A 20,496-nucleotide genomic window follows, 5' to 3' on the forward strand; every position below is an offset into this window, starting at 1 on the left:
CTCCTTCACTAGTCCATTGTTGTCTACTCTCGTAACTATTGACTTCCTCCCTGCTTCTCAGAAACCTGCAGAACCTGCTGATACTGACGGCTATAAAGGCAGATAGGAGTCGGGTTATGGAATACATCAACAGACTGGACAACTACGATGCTCCTGACATCGCCAACATCGCTATCACGAGTGAGCTTTATGAGGAGGCCTTCGCTATTTTCAAAAAGTTTGAAGTGAACACTTCGGCCATACAGGTTGGTTTTGTCTGTTGTTCCTTGACAGATCCTCTTTTACACGCAGTAAATGCTTCTTATTTTCTAACAGCTATTTATCAATCAGCTGACAGATTATATATTCTTGTTTTAGGTTCTCATTGAGCATGTAGCCAACCTAGACAGAGCCTATGAGTTTGCAGAACGGTGCAACGATCCTGCAGTCTGGAGTCAGCTTGCTCGAGCACAGCTAAAGGATGGTCTTGTCAAGGAGGCCATTGACTCCTTCATCAAAGCCGCTGACCCAACTCAGTACATGGAAGTGGTACAGATCGCTCAAGGCAGCGGTAAGTTCACTTAATGATTATCAGCCTTCTGTTTGTCTCTGAGCCTCAACACGTTGGCAACTCACTTGACACATTCTTTAGTGTCTTCCTTCTCTGTTCATTAGAAAACTGGGAGGATTTGGTGAAATATTTGCAAATGGCAAGATCAAAGGCTAGAGAAGCTTATGTAGAAACGGAGCTGATCTTTGCTTATGCTAAGACCAACAGATTGGCGGACTTAGAAGAATACATATCCGGGCCGAACCACGCCAACATCACTTCAGTATGTTACTCTTTGTTTTCTACACTCGGACCTACGTGTATACTTGTTGGTAACTCTGTTCTCTTGCCTCTATCTTTACACTCAGTCATGCGTGTATGCTTTATGTTGGTTAGGTGGCCGATCGATGCTTTGACCAACAGATGTATGAGGCGGCTAAACTTCTCTATAACAATGTATCCAACTTTGCAAGACTAGCTATAACCTTAGTGCATCTTGGAGAGTATCAGGGGGCTGTCGACAGCGCTCGCAAAGCCAACAGCACCAGAACTTGGAAAGAGGTGCGTTTATGTTTGTCACATGAATGTAGTCATAATAAATCTATTGCGGATAGCTTTAATGCCGGTATCCTTCTGTGAAATTGAAGTATGGTTCGTACCAGTTTAATGGGACCTAAAGGCTGGCTCACACTTTACCATTCTTGTTTCGACATTCATCATCAACGATGTGTACTGTTAACAGCTGACATCGACGAAGGAACACGAATACATTGGGAAAGTTTGCAGCTGACAAACTTTCCCTATAGTTCGCCGAGCATCAACGTCAGCCTGTACAATGTGTACCTTTTCGATGATGACGATTTGCTATCGCGGATAGCATTATCTGTATTTCCGTTTGTGATAACCGCTGCAGCACTAGTGTTTGATTTGAACACCCGGCAAGAACAAGGTTTCTTCGGAAATCTTTGAAAAGAAAAGTAAAAGCAAACAGCATGTGTTTATGATAGTGTGAACCAGACATTATTGGCATTATTTTAACTGCTGTTGTTTAAAACCATATTCAACAAGATATAGGAGTGCTCAGTTTGAGCCATTCCAATGAGCACAATTACAGTTAGAGCTTAGGTTGTCTGTTATAAAATTAAAATCTAAAAAATAGTGCAAATCAGAAATAGATTGTTTTTCTTTCGTAATGAGTAACAAAGAAATGAAGGGTGCTCTTGAATACCTTGAGGGTGCCCCTCGCAATATGAGAATTCTTGTAGCGTTTCCTTGATTGAAGTTGACGAAGGTACGTGTTAGGTAGAATCTGTTGGGTGTAGATAAGTTATTAAGTACACAGTACAATCAAGTCTTGATCAGGGGTTGAAATGCCAACACGCTTGGGCAAGTTACATAAGCTGTAATCGAGCACTTAACTCGGAGGGTTAATACTTTTAAATGGTCTAAAACCTTCAACATTATGTTACTATCTGGTGAGATTTCATGGTAGCTATTAACATTAAGAACCAGCCAATGGTGTTGTGTTGGCAATTGCATTGTATCAATACATCAGCAATACCTTCAGATGATACAGAGTTTCTGTTTTGCTATGGGACCATTTTTACTGGCAATAATGCATCTGAACGCTGTATGTAGGTGTGCTTTGCCTGTGTTGACCATGAGGAGTTCCGACTCGCCCAGATGTGTGGCCTGCATATAGTAGTACACGCGGATGAGCTGGAAGAGCTCATCAACTACTATCAGGATAGAGGTCACTTTGAGGAGCTGATCACAATGTTGGAGGCAGCTCTAGGTATGTGCAATTCTTGTCTCCCACTATTCTTGCTGACCTTTTTGACATGGGCTCAATGACTGTACCTCTAATAACTGTGTGACGTGTACCTTGTAGGTCTCTCTAATAACTTTGTACCTTGTAGGTCTCGAGAGGGCGCACATGGGAATGTTCACAGAACTTGCAATTCTATATTCAAAATATAAACCACAGAAGATGAGAGAACATTTAGAGTTATTCTGGTCTAGAGTAAACATTCCAAAGGTATGTTTATTCTGTTCTCGTTGTTTTATGATGAAAATTAAAAAGGTAAATTTCCTACTTCATGACAACTAGGCCAGCTTAGCAAATTATAGTATGCGTATTATAATAGCATATTATAGTATGCTTGAGGTGTGCGTACATAGCATATTATAGTATGCTTGATGAGGTGTGAGTACATAGCATATTATAGTGTGCTTGATGAGGTGTGAGTACGCCAAATACAAGTCTATCATTTCTCTCTAATCTAAGGTAAACACTCGATTCCCTTTTGTCTGGCTTTTGCTATGCAAGCAATCAAACATTGCTGATATTAACTCGCAGCGTTTACCTTTACCTACATGTGTGTATTTGGAACAATAATGCATGAAAGTTTGCTATCTAAACTCAGTTGAGTGCTAGCCTACTTATTATCAACGACTGGTTACTACTCACAGGTGCTGAGAGCCGCTGAACAGGCACATCTCTGGTCGGAGCTCGTCTTTCTCTATGATAAATATGAGGAGTATGACAACGCTGTACTCACAATGATGAAGCACCCTTCAGTAGCATGGAGAGAAAATCATTTCAAAGATATAATCACTAAGGTAGTAGAGTGTCAGTTAGTAGAGTATCAGTTAGTAGCGTCAGTTATCAGTTAGTAGCGTCAGTTATCAGTTAGTAGCGTCAGTTATCAGTTAGTAGCGTCAGTTATCAGTTAGTAGCGTCAGTTATCAGTTAGTAGCGTCAGTTATCAGTTAGTAGCGACAGTTATCAGTTAGTAGCGACAGTTATCAGTTAGTAGCGACAGTTAGTAGCGACAGTTATCAGTTAGTAGCGACAGTTATCAGTTAGTAGTGACAGTTATCAGTTAGTAATGTCAGTTACCATTTAGTACTGTCAGTTACCAGTTAGTAGTGTCAGTTAGTAGTGTCAGTTAGTAGTGTCAGTTAGTAGTGTCAGTTAGTAGTGTCAGTTAGTAGTGTCAGTTAGTAGTGTCAGTTAGTAGTGTCAGTTAGTAGTGTCAGTTAGAAGTGTCAGTTATCAGTTAGTAGAGTGGTAGGTATTGATGGCTGATAGATAATCCTGAGGCGTTTCTTAAATTCTTGTCACTGACCATAATCATAAACCATTTCATCATAATTTTCCTTCATTCATCAGGCTCCAACTGCCCCGGAGCCGCCCCATTTACTTGTTTCCAAAGACGTAGCTTCCTGAATCTTGTGATGCCAGTGTTAGATGTTGGCAGTAGATACTCTTCACTTCCATTTATTTCATTTGCATAGAGGCTGGCATATACTCTGCTGGAGTGTTCTATTTCATGTTTTATAGACATTAAAATCTGGGGTTTGTAGTCAATATCGCTGAATAGCTCATGGTTCATTCTCACTTCCATCTCTACCTTTTTTGCACCAGCGTTCAATATGTTGTTAACCGTGCATGGTCATATGGAGTGGTGTTGTTGTGGCTTAGCTGTGCTATACATTCATCTCAAATATGAACCAAGAGTTTCTTTTGGCTTTGCACTGCAACTGATAAAGTGTAATTTTGTCTGATGCCAACATACAACACTTGTATTTGTTTAAAATTGTGCATTGTAGGTGGCCAACATTGAGATATACTACAAAGGGCTTCAATTCTACGTCGACTTCAAACCTCTCCTTCTCAATGACCTGCTATTAGTTCTCTCCCCAAGGTTGGATCATACCAGAGCTGTCAATATGTTCCTCAAGAATGGATATATCGATCTAATTAAACCCTACATGAGATCGGTCCAGAATAATAACAACAAGGTAAGACGACTTCATATATAATCGCTGCTGCTTGGTCAAGCCTATGCTAATGTTAATATTTTTGTATTCATACTAAAATTAAAGTGCCTTTGTTACATGTAAGACTGTGAATGAGGCATTGAACAACTTACTGATCGGCGAGGAAGACTATCAAGGCTTGAGGGCCTCCATAGAAGCTTATGATAACTTTGACAACATCGGACTTGCGCAGAAGTTAGAAAAACATGAGCTACTAGAGTTCAGACGAATAGCCGCTTTCCTTTACAAGGGTAACAACAGGTGGAAGCAGTCTGTCGAGCTCTGTAAGAAGGACAAGCTATACAAGGTACTTAACCTTGCTAGTTTCACTCTATGTCTACTTGTTACCTATTGTATAACCATTTTTATAAGGCATGCTCAACTGCTCAACTCATAAATAGAAACATCTTACATGGCATAAGGCACTGTTAATGGCACAGCTTTCTTTTGGAAGTTCAGGAGTGGCGAGTCGATGTCCTTAAAGAGTAAAACTATATGGCAAGAAAACCAAAGCTTTCGACATGGGAGGCTTTGGTCGGGGAATCTGTCAAAAAAACTCATATGCCTAAATTTACAACTAAATGGCTTTATACACGGTCAATTTGGTTTGGATTAGATCAACCAAAGTTTATGATCAATTGGTAAAGCTATTATTTGTTAATGTGGTATTCATTCTACTTTCCTTCACTCACAGTTGATTGAGTTGTGAATGAAACCACTTAAAATGGAGTTGTGTCACCATGACAAATAGCTGTAATGATCTTCATTGATTTCAGTTCTGACCTGTATGGTCCCTCTGCACATTTTACTCATTTCGGAGATCACTACTTCAGAAGCTTCAATTTGATTGTTGGTTGGCTTATCCTTAATCTCATGCCCTGTGCAATGGAGCCACATCATCGGGTTCAGCCTACACTCAAGAACCTGATACCTTCAGCATTTTAACTTCTATGCACTTGTTTAGTATGAGGAAAGAATTTCACTCAATTTACAATGAAGAGCAATTTTTCGTATCCCACTTTAAAATTTATTTAAAACAAGTATACAGGTTTTGTCTAATTTCTACTTCTAAAATAGTTTCAAAGCAATTGTTTGTTATATTCTCATTTTCTTCCTTCAGAGAGAGGGTATGATTCTATGAAGGCATCAGAAAGTATAGAGGTCGTCACTGCATTTACTGTGCACATAGTCGACTGTTTGGCTCATTTGATATCAAACTAAGCCAGTTGTCGACTGACAAATGCTTTTTCAAATGATGCCAGCACTCACGTTCCACAATTTCTTTTATGATTTACTTCAACATATGATAATATGAGCTCTCATTGTTCTTTTATAGGACTGTATGACATACGCTGCTGAGAGTCAAGCGGAGGAGATTGCTGAGGAGCTAATAGATTGGTTCCTAGCGGAAAAGAATTATGAATGCTTTGCAGCATGTCTTTACACCTGTTATGACTTGCTGAGGCCAGACGTTGTTATGGAGCTCGCCTGGAGAAATAACATCATGGACTTTGCTATGCCCTACATGATCAACACCATGAGAGAGTTCAGCACTAGGGTGAGTTGTTGATTCTTTCCAAGTCTTTTCTAACTGACACACTTGTCTTAGTTCTAGTAATCAACCAAGTTCATCAAAATTATTTTATGTCAAGGTCACATAGCGTTATATCTTATAGTTATCTAAGTTGGAGACGGCTGAGACTGTGAGAACAGAGACTGAAGAAGAAAACCAAAGTCAAGGACAGGGCATGTTGATGCGTAAGTTATATTTATCCCACGAGAGTTTTTATGATAAATGCATGTGCACACAACTTATGAAAATTTTTCATCAACGTCGCAAACCCTTGTTTCCAAATCTCATCAACAAATTTAACCATCGTTTTGTAGAGTCATTAAAGTATAATAACGATACAAAACACCTAAGCCTGTTTAAATATGTTACCAAGTCTTTGTAAATTGTCGACAGTATCTTAAAACTTACCGATCTGATCGGATTATACACAAATAGACAGATTAATTTGGCCGAAAATCGCCACAAAACGTTTGAAAAGCTTGGTTTAATAAAAGTTAAAACCGGCCTACGATACGCCAATAAAGCTATGCGACAGATAGTAGAACTATTTAGCAGTGCGCATTTCACGAGAAAACCGTGCTCATTTCACCAGTCTATGGCATTGTTTACTTGTAATCGAATTTATCCGAAGGTTTCTGTAATAAACGTAGACCGTTTGAGGCGTAGACCGATTTACAGGTACGAAATTGTGGTACACAGTTTATCAGCCTGTTTTTTTGTCCAATTACCGAAGGTTTCAGTAAATTATTTAAAACGTTAGCCGAAATTCTTTACAACTTACGTACAAGCTAGGGCTGACCTACAATGCCCCCTTTATGACGAGAACATTTTTTTATTTTGCTGCAGTTTGCAGAAAACTTCCGGACGCGTGAACGCTCATACTTGCTTTCTGTTAAAGATCGCTATCAAAACCATTCTACATTCAACACAACCAACTTTCAAACTGTGTATAGGACACAGCAGCTTGCCATTTTACTTCTAATTTTGCATTTCAGAGTTATAATAAACATATTTCCTTATTGTTGTTGTTAAATTACATACATTACAGTAGGTTAGGCCTACAGATTTAATTAATTAATGACATGTTAGCAGCTTCCCCTAGCGCATCACTCGATTAGCTATCAATGACCAAATCCTACAACGTAAAAGAGAGGAGACTAGATTGCGTGACCTTTAACAGAACGCTGAACTTATCTAACATTTCTATATTTGTTGAAATTGTTATTTGCACCTGAAGTCGTGCTCCCTCAAATTTATTTTATGTCATCTCGAACAACTTTCATTTACACTATACTCTGCCAATTCCTGCTGGCAACAACTTTTTCAACAACCAGCACTGCCATTTCTTTTTTCATTATTATTATCATTATTTCACTTATTCCATTATCAGGTCGTGGGCTGTATGACGGGGGAATTTCTAGTATATTTATGTTTGTTTAAAAATAGTTCCTAAAATTTTTTTCTACATTTATTGCCTACCATTTTATTCAAAACCTTGTTGTAGAACCTCAACTAATGCTCACAGCTGGACCAGCAATGGCAACAGGCATGCCACCAGTCGGTATGCCCGCAGGTGCCTACGCGACTGCACCGCCCGGTGCTGGTTTTGTCGGTCAACCTCCCGCTGGCTATCCTGGTGCTGGTGGGTTTGGTATGTGAACACCATGATTCTTACAGAGAACATTCCTATAAGGAGCTAACCGTTTGATCATTCAGAAGCGGTGCAATGACTGAGGTCCCCTTAATAAAACACCTCATGGCATGGTCTGCCTATAATGATGACACCTATTCTTATTCTTATTATTATTATATTTGTATTGTTATTGGTATGTTTATCTAATCTAGCAAGGACAGTGCATAGGAGAGTGATCCAGCGGTGTAGTTAACTTATGGCCAGGCTGGCTGGTATACGATTGGTTTCCTGTTCAGTCAGTTTACATATTGTAGATCATATTATTTTCTTCTTGTCCTTCAGTGTTAGCGGACAGCCTATGGCCCGAGTGATGTCTTAGGCACGTCAATACAGACTGGTGATTACGCCTGTTGTGAATTGTGTACATCTGCAATAAATCTAGCAGCTCATGTATTTAATGTTCATATTCTTATACCTGATCACAATACCACAATAAATATAATTGTGAACGTATTGCTATGTAAAAATGTAGTCAACTACTTCCGCTTTCCTAAAAAATAACAAAAATATATTCCAAAACAAGGAAAAGAGCAAGTGAGGCAGCACGAAAACAGAAGTGGAGCTACCCTTGATGGTGCGCTGAATGTTAACCGTTTTTGTATTCCAGGTAGGCCATGAAATTAACATGTGTAAGTTAAATTGTTGCTACACACAAGTCATCCATCAAGAGATCAACATTCTCCATCCCTCGACTATTTTGTAGTCTTCTCGCCAGTTCTGGCCTCTTTAGCACTGTCTCAATTTGCTTGATTAGGGATAGCCAGTCAATAGAAATCCGAAGCACCTGCAAAGCAGCAAGCATTCCTATTTGGAGACAGAGTTGATTCACAAATTTTTTGTTGAAACCATTTCATTCGTTCTGATAGCAATAATAAGCATTGTACTAACTGCTACGATGCCTGGCCGAAATGTGCAGCAGAATATTTTTTCAGAGAGAATCTGACTTTTGCACAGTGAATGAAAGGCAGGGTTACAATTTATAGATTTTACGAAACAGCGAGTGTACCTGACTGGCCTTGTTGACTACCGTTAAACTTGATAAGGAATCTAGACTACTGCAAAAAGTGATGTGAGAACAGATCTGTGTTTGAGAGAGAATGGTAGACGACTCCAATTCTGCTATGAATAACCTTCCAAACTTGCTGACTATGTAGAGAACGCAATGACTAGTGTCCGCCTACAAACAGGAAATGGGTAGATATCATGTAGCTGAGCTGTCTCATGGGGTGTAGCAGTAGAAGTTGAAGCGCTTATGTGTTGTTGACTTCATAAAATATGCACGCCTGATACACATTTTGTGAAGTGCTGTTCAAAATCTGAAACAATGTTGACTTTGTACATCTAATATTTAACAAACTGCTCAAACTTATTTTGTGTCAAGATAACTAAAAAAGAATTAGCAATATCGTGCTGACATTGAGGAAGCATGTTCAAGATGGCTGCTAGCTAAAGACTACACAAGCCGTTATCTACCTGTATGCTGACGGGGAAGTCTAATACTTGACTGTACTCAGCTCTGACTGATCGTTTCTCATCTGCCTTGCTAGGCAGAAATTTAAGGTCAGCCGAAGAAAGCCTAGGCACCATTCCATGGTGGGCATCCGAACCCAGTTCAATAGTGTGCACCTGTTAAAGAACGAATGTTGGCACTAGATAGGTGTTAAACTAGAAGCAGCAATACATTCGAGATGCGGAAAAGGTATCTTGTCTTCAATCGGCTAAGTTCTACACTGCAAGAAAGATTTCAGACTGAAGTACACTAAAGGAAGGCCATCTAGATAAAGAGCGCCTATCAAAATGCTAATAGGATTTTATAAGAGTGGCTAATAGGCACCCTCTAATAATAGTACTGCACTTGACTAGTAAAGGAAGTGCAGCATAAATCTGTATGCGAGTGATTTATGCTGCCCATTCTATGATGAATGCATAAAGAGTCTGACTTGCTTCTAGCCTTGTTTAAAATGGGCCGGTTGTCAGAGCACAACTCAGGGAGGTATCTGCAGACCACAATATTGATGGAAGATATTTGCAGAGCCTTTATGTGTAATTGTATAGGTAATATGTAAACGCAGTAAATCTATGAAAAGATTAAGCTAATAAAATCGCATATATATAGCGGTATTTGGATATTCGCTGCTGTTGAATACATATTGCAATGTAAAGAGCATATAATAAGCCCAGAGATATTAAATGACTGACAAAAAATAATTATGTAACATACTTTCCAATCTGAAAGAATAACTAAAATATATAGGCCACAATTGTTAATTGAAAACCCCAAGTCTATTCTAGCTGAGAGGTTGGATAGATGATCAGCTGTCAGCTCAACTTCTAATTAGAGAGTTCTAATGCATAGTGACCTGTCCTACGGCTGCCACAGACTATGGTCAGCCTGTAGCTAATCTGCATGACTTTAGAGATGTACTTTTCACTTATCAACTGCTAGCTAGGCTTTTTGAACCTTTAATCATTGGCTATATAGTGGCTCATCATATAAAATTCTGTGTTGGTTTGCGTGAATGTTTGCTGTTGTTATTTGTGTCTCTATTATATAAAAAACCTAATTTATGTAATAGAGTTTAAATTTTTTAAATCGTTTTATCAAACTGCGTTATCAAATTTATTTTAGATAAAATTTTGTGCTTACCAATTCACACTAGCATTTGATGTATAATCTTTAGTATTTTTTATGTACCTACAGCCAGGTAGCATATGTATCTCTACAGCGAGATAGCATACATGTACCGACAACCAGATAATGCACATGCTTTTACAACCATGTACTGAGTGAGATGCTGCATATGTACCTATTACCAGAAAGCACAATAAATTTGAACACAATACACGCGCTGCTAACCCACAACATCTTACTGTGCCCCGATCTTATTAGCCAGATAACATTTAGGCGCAGACCTCAAGATAGCGCTTACAGGGTAAGAACAAATAACACAAACATACCTTGCCAGTGACTGAATCTAGCTGCCGAGAGGCTGTGCAAAGAAGCACAGATTCATGTAGACTTGCAGAGTATTTATGAGCTATTAGTGTTACAGTATGAGCCTCTATGCACTGAGCTACTCCATACTGAGCTGAGTAGACTTGTGTTACTCCTTCTATCTGTGATCTCTGTATGTACAAAGGTGGGGAGGTTGACACGAGGGCAATATCGTCATGAGTTCTATGTGAGAAAAATGAGAAAGAGGAAGGAGTAGTGGGGAAAAGTGAGGGGAGAAAAGGTGAGTGGAGGAAAAGTGAGTGGGGGAAAAGTAACTGGAGAAAAGGTGAGTGGGGAAAAAGGTGAGTGGGGAAAAAGGTGAGTGGGGAAAAAGGTGAGTGGGGAAAAAGGTGAGTGGGGAAAAAGGTGAGTGGGGAAAAAGGTGAGTGGGGAAAAAGGTGAGTGGGGAAAAAGGTGAGTGGGGAAAAAGGTGAGTGGGGGAAAAAGGTGAGTGGGGGAAAAAGGTGAGTGGGGGAAAAAGGTGAGTGGAGAAAAATGTGAGTGGGGGAAAAATGTGAGTGGGGGAAAAAGGTGAGTGGGAGAAAAAGGTGAGTGGAGAAAAAGGTGAGTGGAGAAAAAGGTGAGTGGAGAAAAAGGTGAGTGGGGGGAAAAGGTGAATGGGGAAAAAGGTGAGTGGGGGAAAAGTAAGTGGAGAAAGAGTGAGAGGGAATGAAAGATGATTAAGAGGAAATGAGTGGGTATGAGAGAAGAATGACTGGAGTGGGAGCGAGAGGAGAATAGAAGGGGAATAGAAGAAAGGGGGAGAGTGAGGGGGGAGTGAGCGAGTTATGAGGAAAGAGTGACTGGAGAGTGTGTGGAGTGGGGAGTGAGAAAAGCATGGGAGTAGAATTGGAGGAGAAGAGTTAGGGGGAGAGTGAGGGAAGAGTGAGAAAGGAATGAAAGAGGAGTGAGGGGGAGTGAGCGAGTTATGAGTGGGTTATGAGGAAAGAGTGAGAGTGGGGAGTGAGGGGAGTGAGAAAAGCATGAGAGTAGAATGGGAGGAGAAGAGTTAGGGGAGAGTGAGGGAAGAGTGAGTGGGAAAGGAATGAAAGAGGAGTGAGGGAAAAGTGAGTGGGAAAGGAATGAAAGAGGAGTGAGGGAAAAGTGAGTGAGAAAGGAATGAAAGAGTGAGGGGGAGTGAGAAGTATAGCAGAGTGCTAAGGAGTACTAAGAAACGGAGAGTAGATCCAATTCAAATAAAAAGGCAAATAACAAGAGTTGCACTCATCCAGACAATCTGATCTACTAAGAATAATATGTTACAAATTCCTAATGCTAACATAACATGTCACCAAAAATAGAATTTCCCATAGTTGCTGGTATCTTTAGTTCAACCACAATGGATTGATTGAGAGCGCAAGAGGACAGGATTGATAAAATGGCATATAATGGTATCACATGTTGTACAAATTTAGTCAAAACAAGGTCAGAAAGCTTTTAGTAAACACGGTTTTAACCATGTGAGACATATAACAGGAAGCAACCCATGAAGGAAGGCTAGCGATTCTAGTATCTTCTCTGATAAAATGATGTTTAGAATGATGAGCGCAAGCAATACTTTGCACGCCGAGTACCTGATCAATAAGGCCTGTCACGGTGTACCAGCGATGGTGGGTGTCGACAGCGCAGTTTACCACCTCCGTATAGTTCAACCTTGGCAGTCGATGGCATACATACTCTGCCTCTCCTCTTTCTAAAGTAGCGAGCAAAGCGGAACCAAAAATTATATCTATAGATACGCTTGTTATCTACAACTGCCATTTTAAAGCAAAATAGCATTTTAGCAATCACATCATAGCAACAGTGAAGTAGAGCGTCATGTGACTGTCGTTGTGTCATGTCATTCAGCCTTTGCACACTGGCAAACCACAACATTCGCTCTGTTTATGTCTCCCTTGCCAAGAATAGCGATAAGTACATTTTAGTCTCTTTCAAATCTTGGATATAGAAACTGAGTGACTATGAGTAATAGGCAAGTTGATGGTACAAATGAAACAGTTCAAATACTTGTAAATAAGATTCACAGAATACTAAATAAAACCAGTTATTCATTTGAAGACTCTTCCTTTGAGCCCAAATTTGATGTTATGATACTGCTGCTGGGATTAGCTACGGTAAAATTGTTCTTTGTTTCTCTATGAAAATATTGAAAAAAATTTATTATTGTATGGCTCAGAGACAAGCGACTAGCTAAAAACAATGTTTAGTGAATTTCCTAGTGTAATGTCCATCACAGCAAATAGGGGACACACAGATATAGACCACTGTTATAAGAGAGGCAGGAACATCAACCAATCACAGTAGACAGAAACAATCCTGTTCGACACCGGTAGGGAAAGAACACCATATGATGAGGATTAACACATTACAGTTATGTTAACACTCTACATTCTTCAAAACATGGTGTTTACAATAGGTCTGATTACTGGGCTATTATATATTTGGAATACATATATAAATATATACATATAATTCGATGTGTTTTGTGTAGTCAAACCAAGAAGGGCTCTTGATATGGTACACATAAAACCAGTTACAGAATAACTAGACAGGATTTTATTAAGATGGATAAAAATTCACGCTGCAATTGACTTTCTGCTAGTGCATTAACCAATCAAGTCCCGGCATCTAACAATTGCGCAAGCAAAAACAAACTATAATGCGAATGCTTCATCCATTTTATTACAAACTGTTTTTTTTTACTTATATGTATATACATAAATACATATAAATAGGATGAATGCATATTTAAATAGGCTAAATAAATATACATATATTAATAAGATAAAATAAAATTCAAAGCTACAATAGATCTCTACACTAACAGTATTAAGTGGAGTAATTGATTAATGTAAAAACTTATCTGGAAAGTCAATTTTCCGGATAAGTTTTAGTATATGCTATATCCACACAGGCCAGATAGGTTTTAGTATATGCTATATCCACACAAGTCAGATAAGTTTTAGTATATGCTATATCCACACAAGTCAGATAGGTTTTAGTATATGCTATATCCACACAAGTCAGATAAGTTTTAGTATATGCTATATCCACACAGGCCAGATAAGTTTTAGTATATGCTATATCCACACAGGTCAGATAAGTTTTAGTATATGCTATATCCACACAAGTCAGATAGGTTTTAGTATATGCTATATCCACACAGGTCAGATAGGTTTTAGTATATGCTATATCCACACAGGTCAGATAAGTGTTAGTATATGCTATATCCACACAGGTCATGCTCAATAGAGTAATGCTTTCTGTCCACAGTGACCGACATAAGGAGAAAGCTTGAATGTGAGTTGGCTGTGTATTGTCACTTTCCATGTGTAGGGCATGTTTGTGTATGGCCACTTTCTGTGTGTAGGACAAGTTTGTGTATGGTCACTTTCCATGTGTAGGGCAGGTTTGTGTATGGTGACTTCCTGTGTGTAGGGAATGCTTGTGTATGGCCATTTTCGTGTGTAAGGCATGTTTGCGTATGGCCACTTTCTGTGTGTAGAGAATGTTTGTGTATGGTCACTTTCCGTATGTAGGGCATGTTTGTGTATGGTCACTTTCCGTATGTAGGGCATGTTTGTGTATGGCCACTTTCCGTATGTAGGTCATGCTTGTGTACGGCCACTTTCCAGGTGTAGGTCATGCTTGTGTATGGCCACTTTCCGTGTGTAGGGCATGTTTGTGTGTGTCCATTTTCCGTGTGTAAGGCATGTTTGTGTATGGTCACTTTCCTCAGGTAGGAAATGTTTGTGGCCCATTTTTCGTGTGTAGGGCATGCTTGTGTATGGCTATTTTCCTTGTGTGGGGCATGCAATGAGTGAACACTGAGAACAGGGAATGTTTACATGAGATAGAGCAAAGACTGCATTGCTTATCACCACAGACTTGGCAAAGAATGATGAAAAGGAAGCCAATAACCAGCAGAAGATAAATCACACAGGCACCAAGTCATCAACTGGTGCAAGTGCATAACTTGCTGTGTGAGCTTACAACTACAGCTAGTTCAGCTTACAACATGGCCAGCATCATAAATTACATATGCATAACAAACTCTACCATAAAAATTTATTAATAGGTAAACAATATGTGTAATCGTAAAAGATTACCATAAACCAATTTTTCAAACAAAAATTAATTTTTTGCAGCCAACATTAAATAATAACTATCGCGGAAGCCCACTTGCATCATCTAATAACAAGCAAGCACAACCGGTAATATCCTAGTAAAAATGCCAAAATAACTAAGGAAATGTCACCAACCAGTAAAGACTTGCCACTGATAGACACTCATCTCGGTGACAAGCATTATTGTATCCTCATTGGCCCAGCACCAAAAGCAGACGTCAAGAGCTGAATCTACTTCACTTAGCAAATTTTTTGTCTCAAAGTTGTACACTTGAAACAAGTTGTGTGCTGCAAAAGCATAGTAACACTTTAACAGTTCTGGCTCTGAACTACGTTTCTGAATTATTAGTGTACCAAAATCCAGTTTCACTCAGTGTGTGGTACGAATGTTTGACAAAACCACACCAAAGAATGTCAAAAGTTGTATATAGCCCAAACAAAGACCTGAATCATTGGCCCTGAAATTAAAATGTTATGCATTATTGACAACTAGTAAGCCACCATAGTTATTTATATCCTGTCATCAGACTCCAAAAACATCGTATTACGGCCTTGCTATGTCTGACAAGTTGGAGTTCGAAAATATGAGCTGTTCTAGACTGCTTGTACAAAATACCCAAATCCGGTATCACCGTATGTTTGCAAAACATCTAACAAAGCAAAATTGCTGTATAGTCTAAATAAACTCAAAATGTGTGCAAAAGCACGCATTTCTTGAACAGCAAAATTTCTTTAAGAATGGACAGTCAAAAGGTGGCCAGATACCAAACACACTTACACTTGAGAGCTATGATTGGTTTAGAAGGATGAATTTTAGCGGCCTCAGCTATTGTCCGGCTTCTTGAGACGACCTTACCATTTGCGTTGACTATGGTGACCTGGATAAAATAAGACATTCACTGCGAAACCCTGCGACTTCACCGCTACCTTTGTAGGACTGTCTGTAATTCATGCTTATTAACAGGATAGTTCAGCAAATGTGGAAAAATAGAAATCAGCTAATCCCCTAGTTTCAATGCCCTATGACTCGTAAAATGTTACAAAATAACATGAAGTTGAAAAGCAACTGGTCATCATGCTAATATATGACAGTTGCAACTCACTTTGCTCGCTTTCATTTCATTCTTACTGCTGCCTGATTGCATGGACTCAAGAGAAGAGCTCTTGTCATCACGATGAATGGCACATAAGAGATTGCTGGTAGATAGTGACACGCGAGGCCACGTTGATTGAGTTGAAGGGATGCCATTATCAGTGAGCTATTAGCAATTGAAACAATGGTAGGGCAGTTATCCATAGTTTGTTTTTGATAAAAATGAACTTTAATAACTAGTACATTTAATTGGCAAATATATGTATACATTAATTTTTGCAATCATGGAATTCAATGATGTTTCACAACTAAAAATGCAATGAAGTAATGAAAAAGACTGCCAGAAAAGCATTTAAACTTACAAATTTGTTTAGCTATGATACAATATACATTACTTACCTTAAATGCCTCATGAATGTTAAATATATTTTCTATGTTCATCCTTCAAAGAGCATGATGAGATTTGTGGATAATTCTAATACAGCTTTCTAAAACCATTTCATAACGAGAAATGATATAGCCTACTGAATGAGTTGAGCTGCACCTTAACTAGCTACAAATATAAATGTTTCGTGACAAGATAATGATTCTTTCAGCTGCCATATGAGGTCGTACATGTAGATAGGTATGAGTATTAAAGCATTTCATCACCACAATCTCGACAATAAAAAAACTCTGTACGAAATAAGCCTTATGTCAAAGCAGATGATAAAGCACACGTAATAGCATATTTAAAGCATTCTTAATATAAATTAGTAAACCTTCATATATGTAGCCAAATTTTTATGCAATCTTGAAATAAACAACCTCACGGTTAGGACAAGAAGTTAAAGATTAGCCCAACGAAGATGCGCTCACAAAAATGAGCAAATGAAATTGAGTTAATGGGCTATTAATTAACCATTTCTGTGGTATAAATAATAAATTATTTTTATGCAGAGCGCTTACTTAATAAGTCTCTTTTACGATCCTGAAAGTTAAAAACAACAACAAGCACTACTCTGCGACAGTCGCTCTTGGAAAGTTGATTATTTTTAGTCTAATTATGACAAAAAGTCTCAATAAAAATAATAAATAGACATGGGATATTGATCTACTATTCAACACAGTTTTACATGTATCAATTAATAAAGCGTAGAGCATGTGTTCTCGGACTTATTTGTTAGCTCGATTCTTACCAACTTCGTTTTTAACTATCGTAGGCCTTTTACGAGTGCCCGAAAATATTTCTGCGTTTTTCAGTTTCCTGACACAACAGTTTTGAGAAAGAAAAATACACTTGCACGGCTACAACGTCGATTGAGAGAAAAAGTAGATAGTTCAACCTTCTTGGGAGCATTATGGATCCTGATCCTAACGATGTTTTGGACAAGGCAACTGCCGTATCTGTATCTAATCCTGAACAGGCCATGATAATGTTGCAAACCTTAGGTAAGCAATCAATTCATCATTTTGAACACTAAAGTTAATATAATAATTGGAGCGTGTACTCTTTGTTTGGAATATGTTAGTATTACATTTTTATAGCAAAATTATTAAAATAATTGGTTGTTTAACTGATATCTGTTTACTATTTGCCAATAATGTAAAGCAGTGGAGTGGCATACAAATGTCAAGGTTGAAGTTGTTAGGTTATCTCTTTTGTGTTATGTACGCAGTCAAGAAGAACTTTGAGAATGATGAAAATGGCACACGGTGTAAAGAACAGGCTATACAGGATTTGGGACAACTTTATGCAAAGCATGAGAAGGCAGCAGAATTAGCTGAGCTTATCAAGTTCTCGCGCTCGTTCTTGGGAATGATTAGTAAAGCCAAAGCAGCTAAGCTGGTAAAGGCATTAGTTGACTTATTCCTGGACATGGAGGCTGGTACTGGCTCTGAAGTGAGTGACTTTTCATAGGAATATGAATAAGACTATTTTGTTGCTATAGGAGAAGTTTGTGAATGTAAGTTTAAAGGTCGCATATACTGTGACTTCCAAATCATGATGTTTGCATGTTGGTTAAAATGGCTCTAATTAATATATGGTCAAACAGTCACTACCTATGCATGTTTAGCCAGCTACCATATTAAAGTCTGATACATAAAATTCACTAACTCTGATCATTTTATAAAATGTTTAGGTTGAACTGTGTAATGAATGCATTGACTGGGCTAAAGATGAAAAAAGGACATTTCTTCGGCAAGCCTTGGAGTGTCGTCTTATTGCTTTATACTATGACATTGGTATGTACTATCTGATTTTTCATTGTATAATTTTTTTGTTTTTCTATGTGTACTCATGCGAGTGTAATACTGCAAAAAATTTATTGTCAATAGGTGAATATCAGAAAGCTATTAAACTTGGCACATCATTATTATACGAGTTGAAAAAGTTGGATGATAAAGCGCTGTTAGTCGAAGTACAGCTGCTGGAGAGTAAGGTCTACCATTCACTGAGTAACTTGCCTAAAGCTAGGTAAGTTTTCTTCAAGTTCGTGCATACCAAAAAATAAATAGTTTGGTCATCATTTAAAAATTACTGGTAGCTTTTGCTTCATGAGTTCCATGAACTGACATTAATTATAAGAATTACCTCCTGTGATGTCATCTAGTGTTGTAAGTGACATTACGCTTATCATGCATTTGTACTTGATTCTGGTGAGTCTCTGACATATTTGCAGGGCAGCCCTTACCTCTGCCAGAACGACTGCGAATGGTATCTACTGTCCTCCAAAACTCCAAGCCGCACTAGACCTGCAGTCAGGTAAATTATGCTGATCTGCGTGTCAGTTTTAAAACCCAGGTGTTGAAAATTATCAAGTCATCCAGTCTAAAGCAATTGACAATGGCTCTATAAATGCGCCCGGCCCCTCACTCGTTGTAGGCACCCTTCATGCCGCTTCTGAAGATTTCAAGACGGCCTTCTCTTACTTTTATGAGGCATTTGAAGGCTATGACTCAATCGATAGCCCAAAGGCTATCATTGGCCTCAAGTACATGCTGTTAGCCAAGATCATGCTTGAGCAGTGAGTCTTGCATTTATGGTTTGGTGTATATTTCCTAGCAGCGTCTGTAATGCATATTCTCTTTGGTTTTTAGTATTCTAAGCCGGTTGCATACGTTAGGTCAGCTTTGGAGGTATTTCATCGGCCGACATGGTGTAATTGATGGTAAACTGGCAGCGTTGTACAGCTGATAGCATATATGATGCTTTTATAGAACTTTACATACAATTTTTGTAATGGGTAACTAGATGGCAAGTACAAATGGGTCTCCAAAAATGGCATGAGTGTTGACAATAATACATCACATTCTTTGGATTAGTAAACGTTTAGCTGTGAGAACCAAATATCGAGTAGTGTTTTACAAGTGTTATCACCTGCTGATTGTCTCAACACTGCCAGCATGTCCTATCATTGTTTGGAGTACCTGTAGTCCGCTGCTTACCATTTTGGTGTGAAGCTATGATGAAGATATGTATTCAACAATTGCTTTTATAGAGCTGAAGAAGTGACACAGATAATGAGTGGTAAGCTAGCACTCAAGTACATGGGTAAAAATGCTGAAGCTATGAAAGCAGTCGCTCAGGCTAGCAAGGACAGATCACTCGCAGATTTCAAGAAGGTGACAGGCTATTTCAACTTCGACTAAGTTGGAAGCCATTTAGCTAGTTAGGTCATGGTCGTTTTATTCTTATACTATTTCTGTTCTATAAACTGTAGATATTCCGGCTGCATCTGGTCATCTTTCTTACAGGCACTGGAGAAGTACAAAGGGGAGCTGGAGGAAGACCCTATCATCAAATTTCATCTGGAGAGTCTCTATGACAAGCTATTAGAAGGCAACTTGCTAAGGATAATAGAACCATACTCGCATGTGCAAGTGCCACATGTAGCTGTGCTCATCAATCTTGACAAGGCAAACAATACATTTTAATCATGGGATTCATCTAAAATTGTTGGCAGTCTTATGCTCATACATAGTTTGATAAAATACCCTTCACTATGAAGATGTTCATTCGTGCATTGATAACATGGTCAGTTGTGTTGGTATGACAGGATCAGGTGGAAAGAAAGCTCTCACAGATGATACTTGACAAGAAGTTCAATGGAATACTTGATCAGGGTGATGGTGTCCTTATTGTGTTTGATGAAACAGCTAAAGACAAGACATACGAATCAGCCCTGGACACATTGCAGAGTATGGGCAAAGTGGTGGACTCATTGTATGGAAAAGTAAAGAAGCTCACATAGTGTTTGTATAGCCAGTGTGTATGAAACATGATGCCTCCTGTGGTACATCACCCAAAATAAAAATTTGTACAGAACATGTAAGGGAGCCTCTTTGCGTGCTTGATGATAGTTGTTTTTGATGTGAGTCTTCAATTTGGCAGACAGCATTGACATATCAGGTACAGAACAACAGACTGATTGCATATATAAATGCATAGTGCAACAATTGCAATTAAAATAAGAATTGTGTGTTTGGCATTATTAAAACAAAGTTATTGAATTTATATATTACATTCAATATAGCATACAAAGGCTATTGATCTCCAGTACAGTGTCCCGCTGTCATGCCTTTTCTATTGTACACTCTCCGCTATTTGCATGCCCAGTTGACAGTGACATTTGATTTGTTACTTTAAAAGCCATTAACAGCATCGGTTTGTAATACAA

At 38.7% G+C, this 20,496-nt stretch overlaps 3 protein-coding genes across 3 annotated transcripts in view; 2 read left to right on the forward strand and 1 right to left on the reverse strand.

Annotated features, from left to right (window-relative positions):
• The window catches only part of LOC137389881 (clathrin heavy chain 1-like), a 25,671-nt gene extending 17,598 nt beyond the window's left edge, over positions 1-8,073 (forward strand). The window contains exons 20-31 of the mRNA XM_068076035.1: positions 62-245; positions 358-550; positions 655-812; positions 926-1,090; positions 2,168-2,324; positions 2,449-2,567; positions 3,002-3,151; positions 4,145-4,336; positions 4,440-4,661; positions 5,691-5,912; positions 6,031-6,112; positions 7,432-8,073. Of these exons, the coding sequence (XP_067932136.1) occupies positions 62-245; positions 358-550; positions 655-812; positions 926-1,090; positions 2,168-2,324; positions 2,449-2,567; positions 3,002-3,151; positions 4,145-4,336; positions 4,440-4,661; positions 5,691-5,912; positions 6,031-6,112; positions 7,432-7,586 (1,999 nt within the window). The 3' untranslated portion in view covers positions 7,587-8,073. The remainder of the gene's footprint in view (positions 1-61; positions 246-357; positions 551-654; positions 813-925; positions 1,091-2,167; positions 2,325-2,448; positions 2,568-3,001; positions 3,152-4,144; positions 4,337-4,439; positions 4,662-5,690; positions 5,913-6,030; positions 6,113-7,431) is intronic.
• On the reverse strand, positions 7,994-16,327 carry LOC137389882 (clathrin heavy chain-like). Its single transcript, XM_068076036.1, has 9 exons — positions 16,235-16,327; positions 15,846-16,001; positions 15,521-15,620; positions 14,878-15,030; positions 12,190-12,308; positions 10,579-10,746; positions 9,094-9,246; positions 8,627-8,797; positions 7,994-8,404 (listed from the first exon to the last, which is right to left on the reverse strand). Exons 1-9 carry the CDS (start codon positions 16,274-16,276, stop codon positions 8,255-8,257), a joined length of 1,212 nt encoding a protein of 403 aa, XP_067932137.1. The 5' UTR covers positions 16,277-16,327; the 3' UTR covers positions 7,994-8,254.
• A 782-nt stretch (positions 16,328-17,109) lies between these two features.
• Positions 17,110-20,375, forward strand: LOC137391728 (26S proteasome non-ATPase regulatory subunit 11-like). The gene is made up of 9 exons (XM_068078260.1): positions 17,110-17,266; positions 17,494-17,717; positions 17,959-18,061; positions 18,155-18,293; positions 18,499-18,581; positions 18,702-18,843; positions 19,318-19,441; positions 19,574-19,735; positions 19,876-20,375. The coding sequence occupies exons 1-9, from the start codon at positions 17,176-17,178 to the stop codon at positions 20,068-20,070; spliced, it is 1,263 nt and encodes a 420-aa protein (XP_067934361.1). The 5' UTR covers positions 17,110-17,175; the 3' UTR covers positions 20,071-20,375.
• The last annotated feature ends 121 nt before the right edge of the window (positions 20,376-20,496 follow it).

This window comes from Watersipora subatra, chromosome 3 (genome assembly GCF_963576615.1).
Source record: "Watersipora subatra chromosome 3, tzWatSuba1.1, whole genome shotgun sequence".
In the NCBI taxonomy this organism is placed as follows: Eukaryota; Metazoa; Bryozoa; class Gymnolaemata; order Cheilostomatida; family Watersiporidae; genus Watersipora; species Watersipora subatra.

What these genes read in the sequence shown, in the direction of transcription:
- LOC137391728 (XM_068078260.1), top strand. Translation starts at nt 17,176, where the DNA reads ATGGATCCTGATCCTAACGATGTTTTGGACAAGGCAACTGCCGTATCT. An exon ending in AGGCTGGTACTGGCTCTGAA is followed by an intron (nt 17,718 to 17,958) that starts GTGAGTGACTTT and finishes TAAAATGTTTAG; the next exon opens with GTTGAACTGTGTAATGAATG. An exon ending in TGCTTTATACTATGACATTG is followed by an intron (nt 18,062 to 18,154) that starts GTATGTACTATC and finishes TATTGTCAATAG; the next exon opens with GTGAATATCAGAAAGCTATT.
- LOC137389882 (XM_068076036.1), bottom strand. Translation starts at nt 16,276, where the DNA reads ATGAACATAGAAAATATATTTAACATTCATGAGGCATTTAAG. An exon ending in TGACAGGCCTTATTGATCAG is followed by an intron (nt 10,747 to 12,189) that starts GTACTCGGCGTG and finishes TTGTACATACAG; the next exon opens with AGATCACAGATAGAAGGAGT. An exon ending in ACTTCCCCGTCAGCATACAG is followed by an intron (nt 8,798 to 9,093) that starts GTAGATAACGGC and finishes TCCTGTTTGTAG; the next exon opens with GCGGACACTAGTCATTGCGT.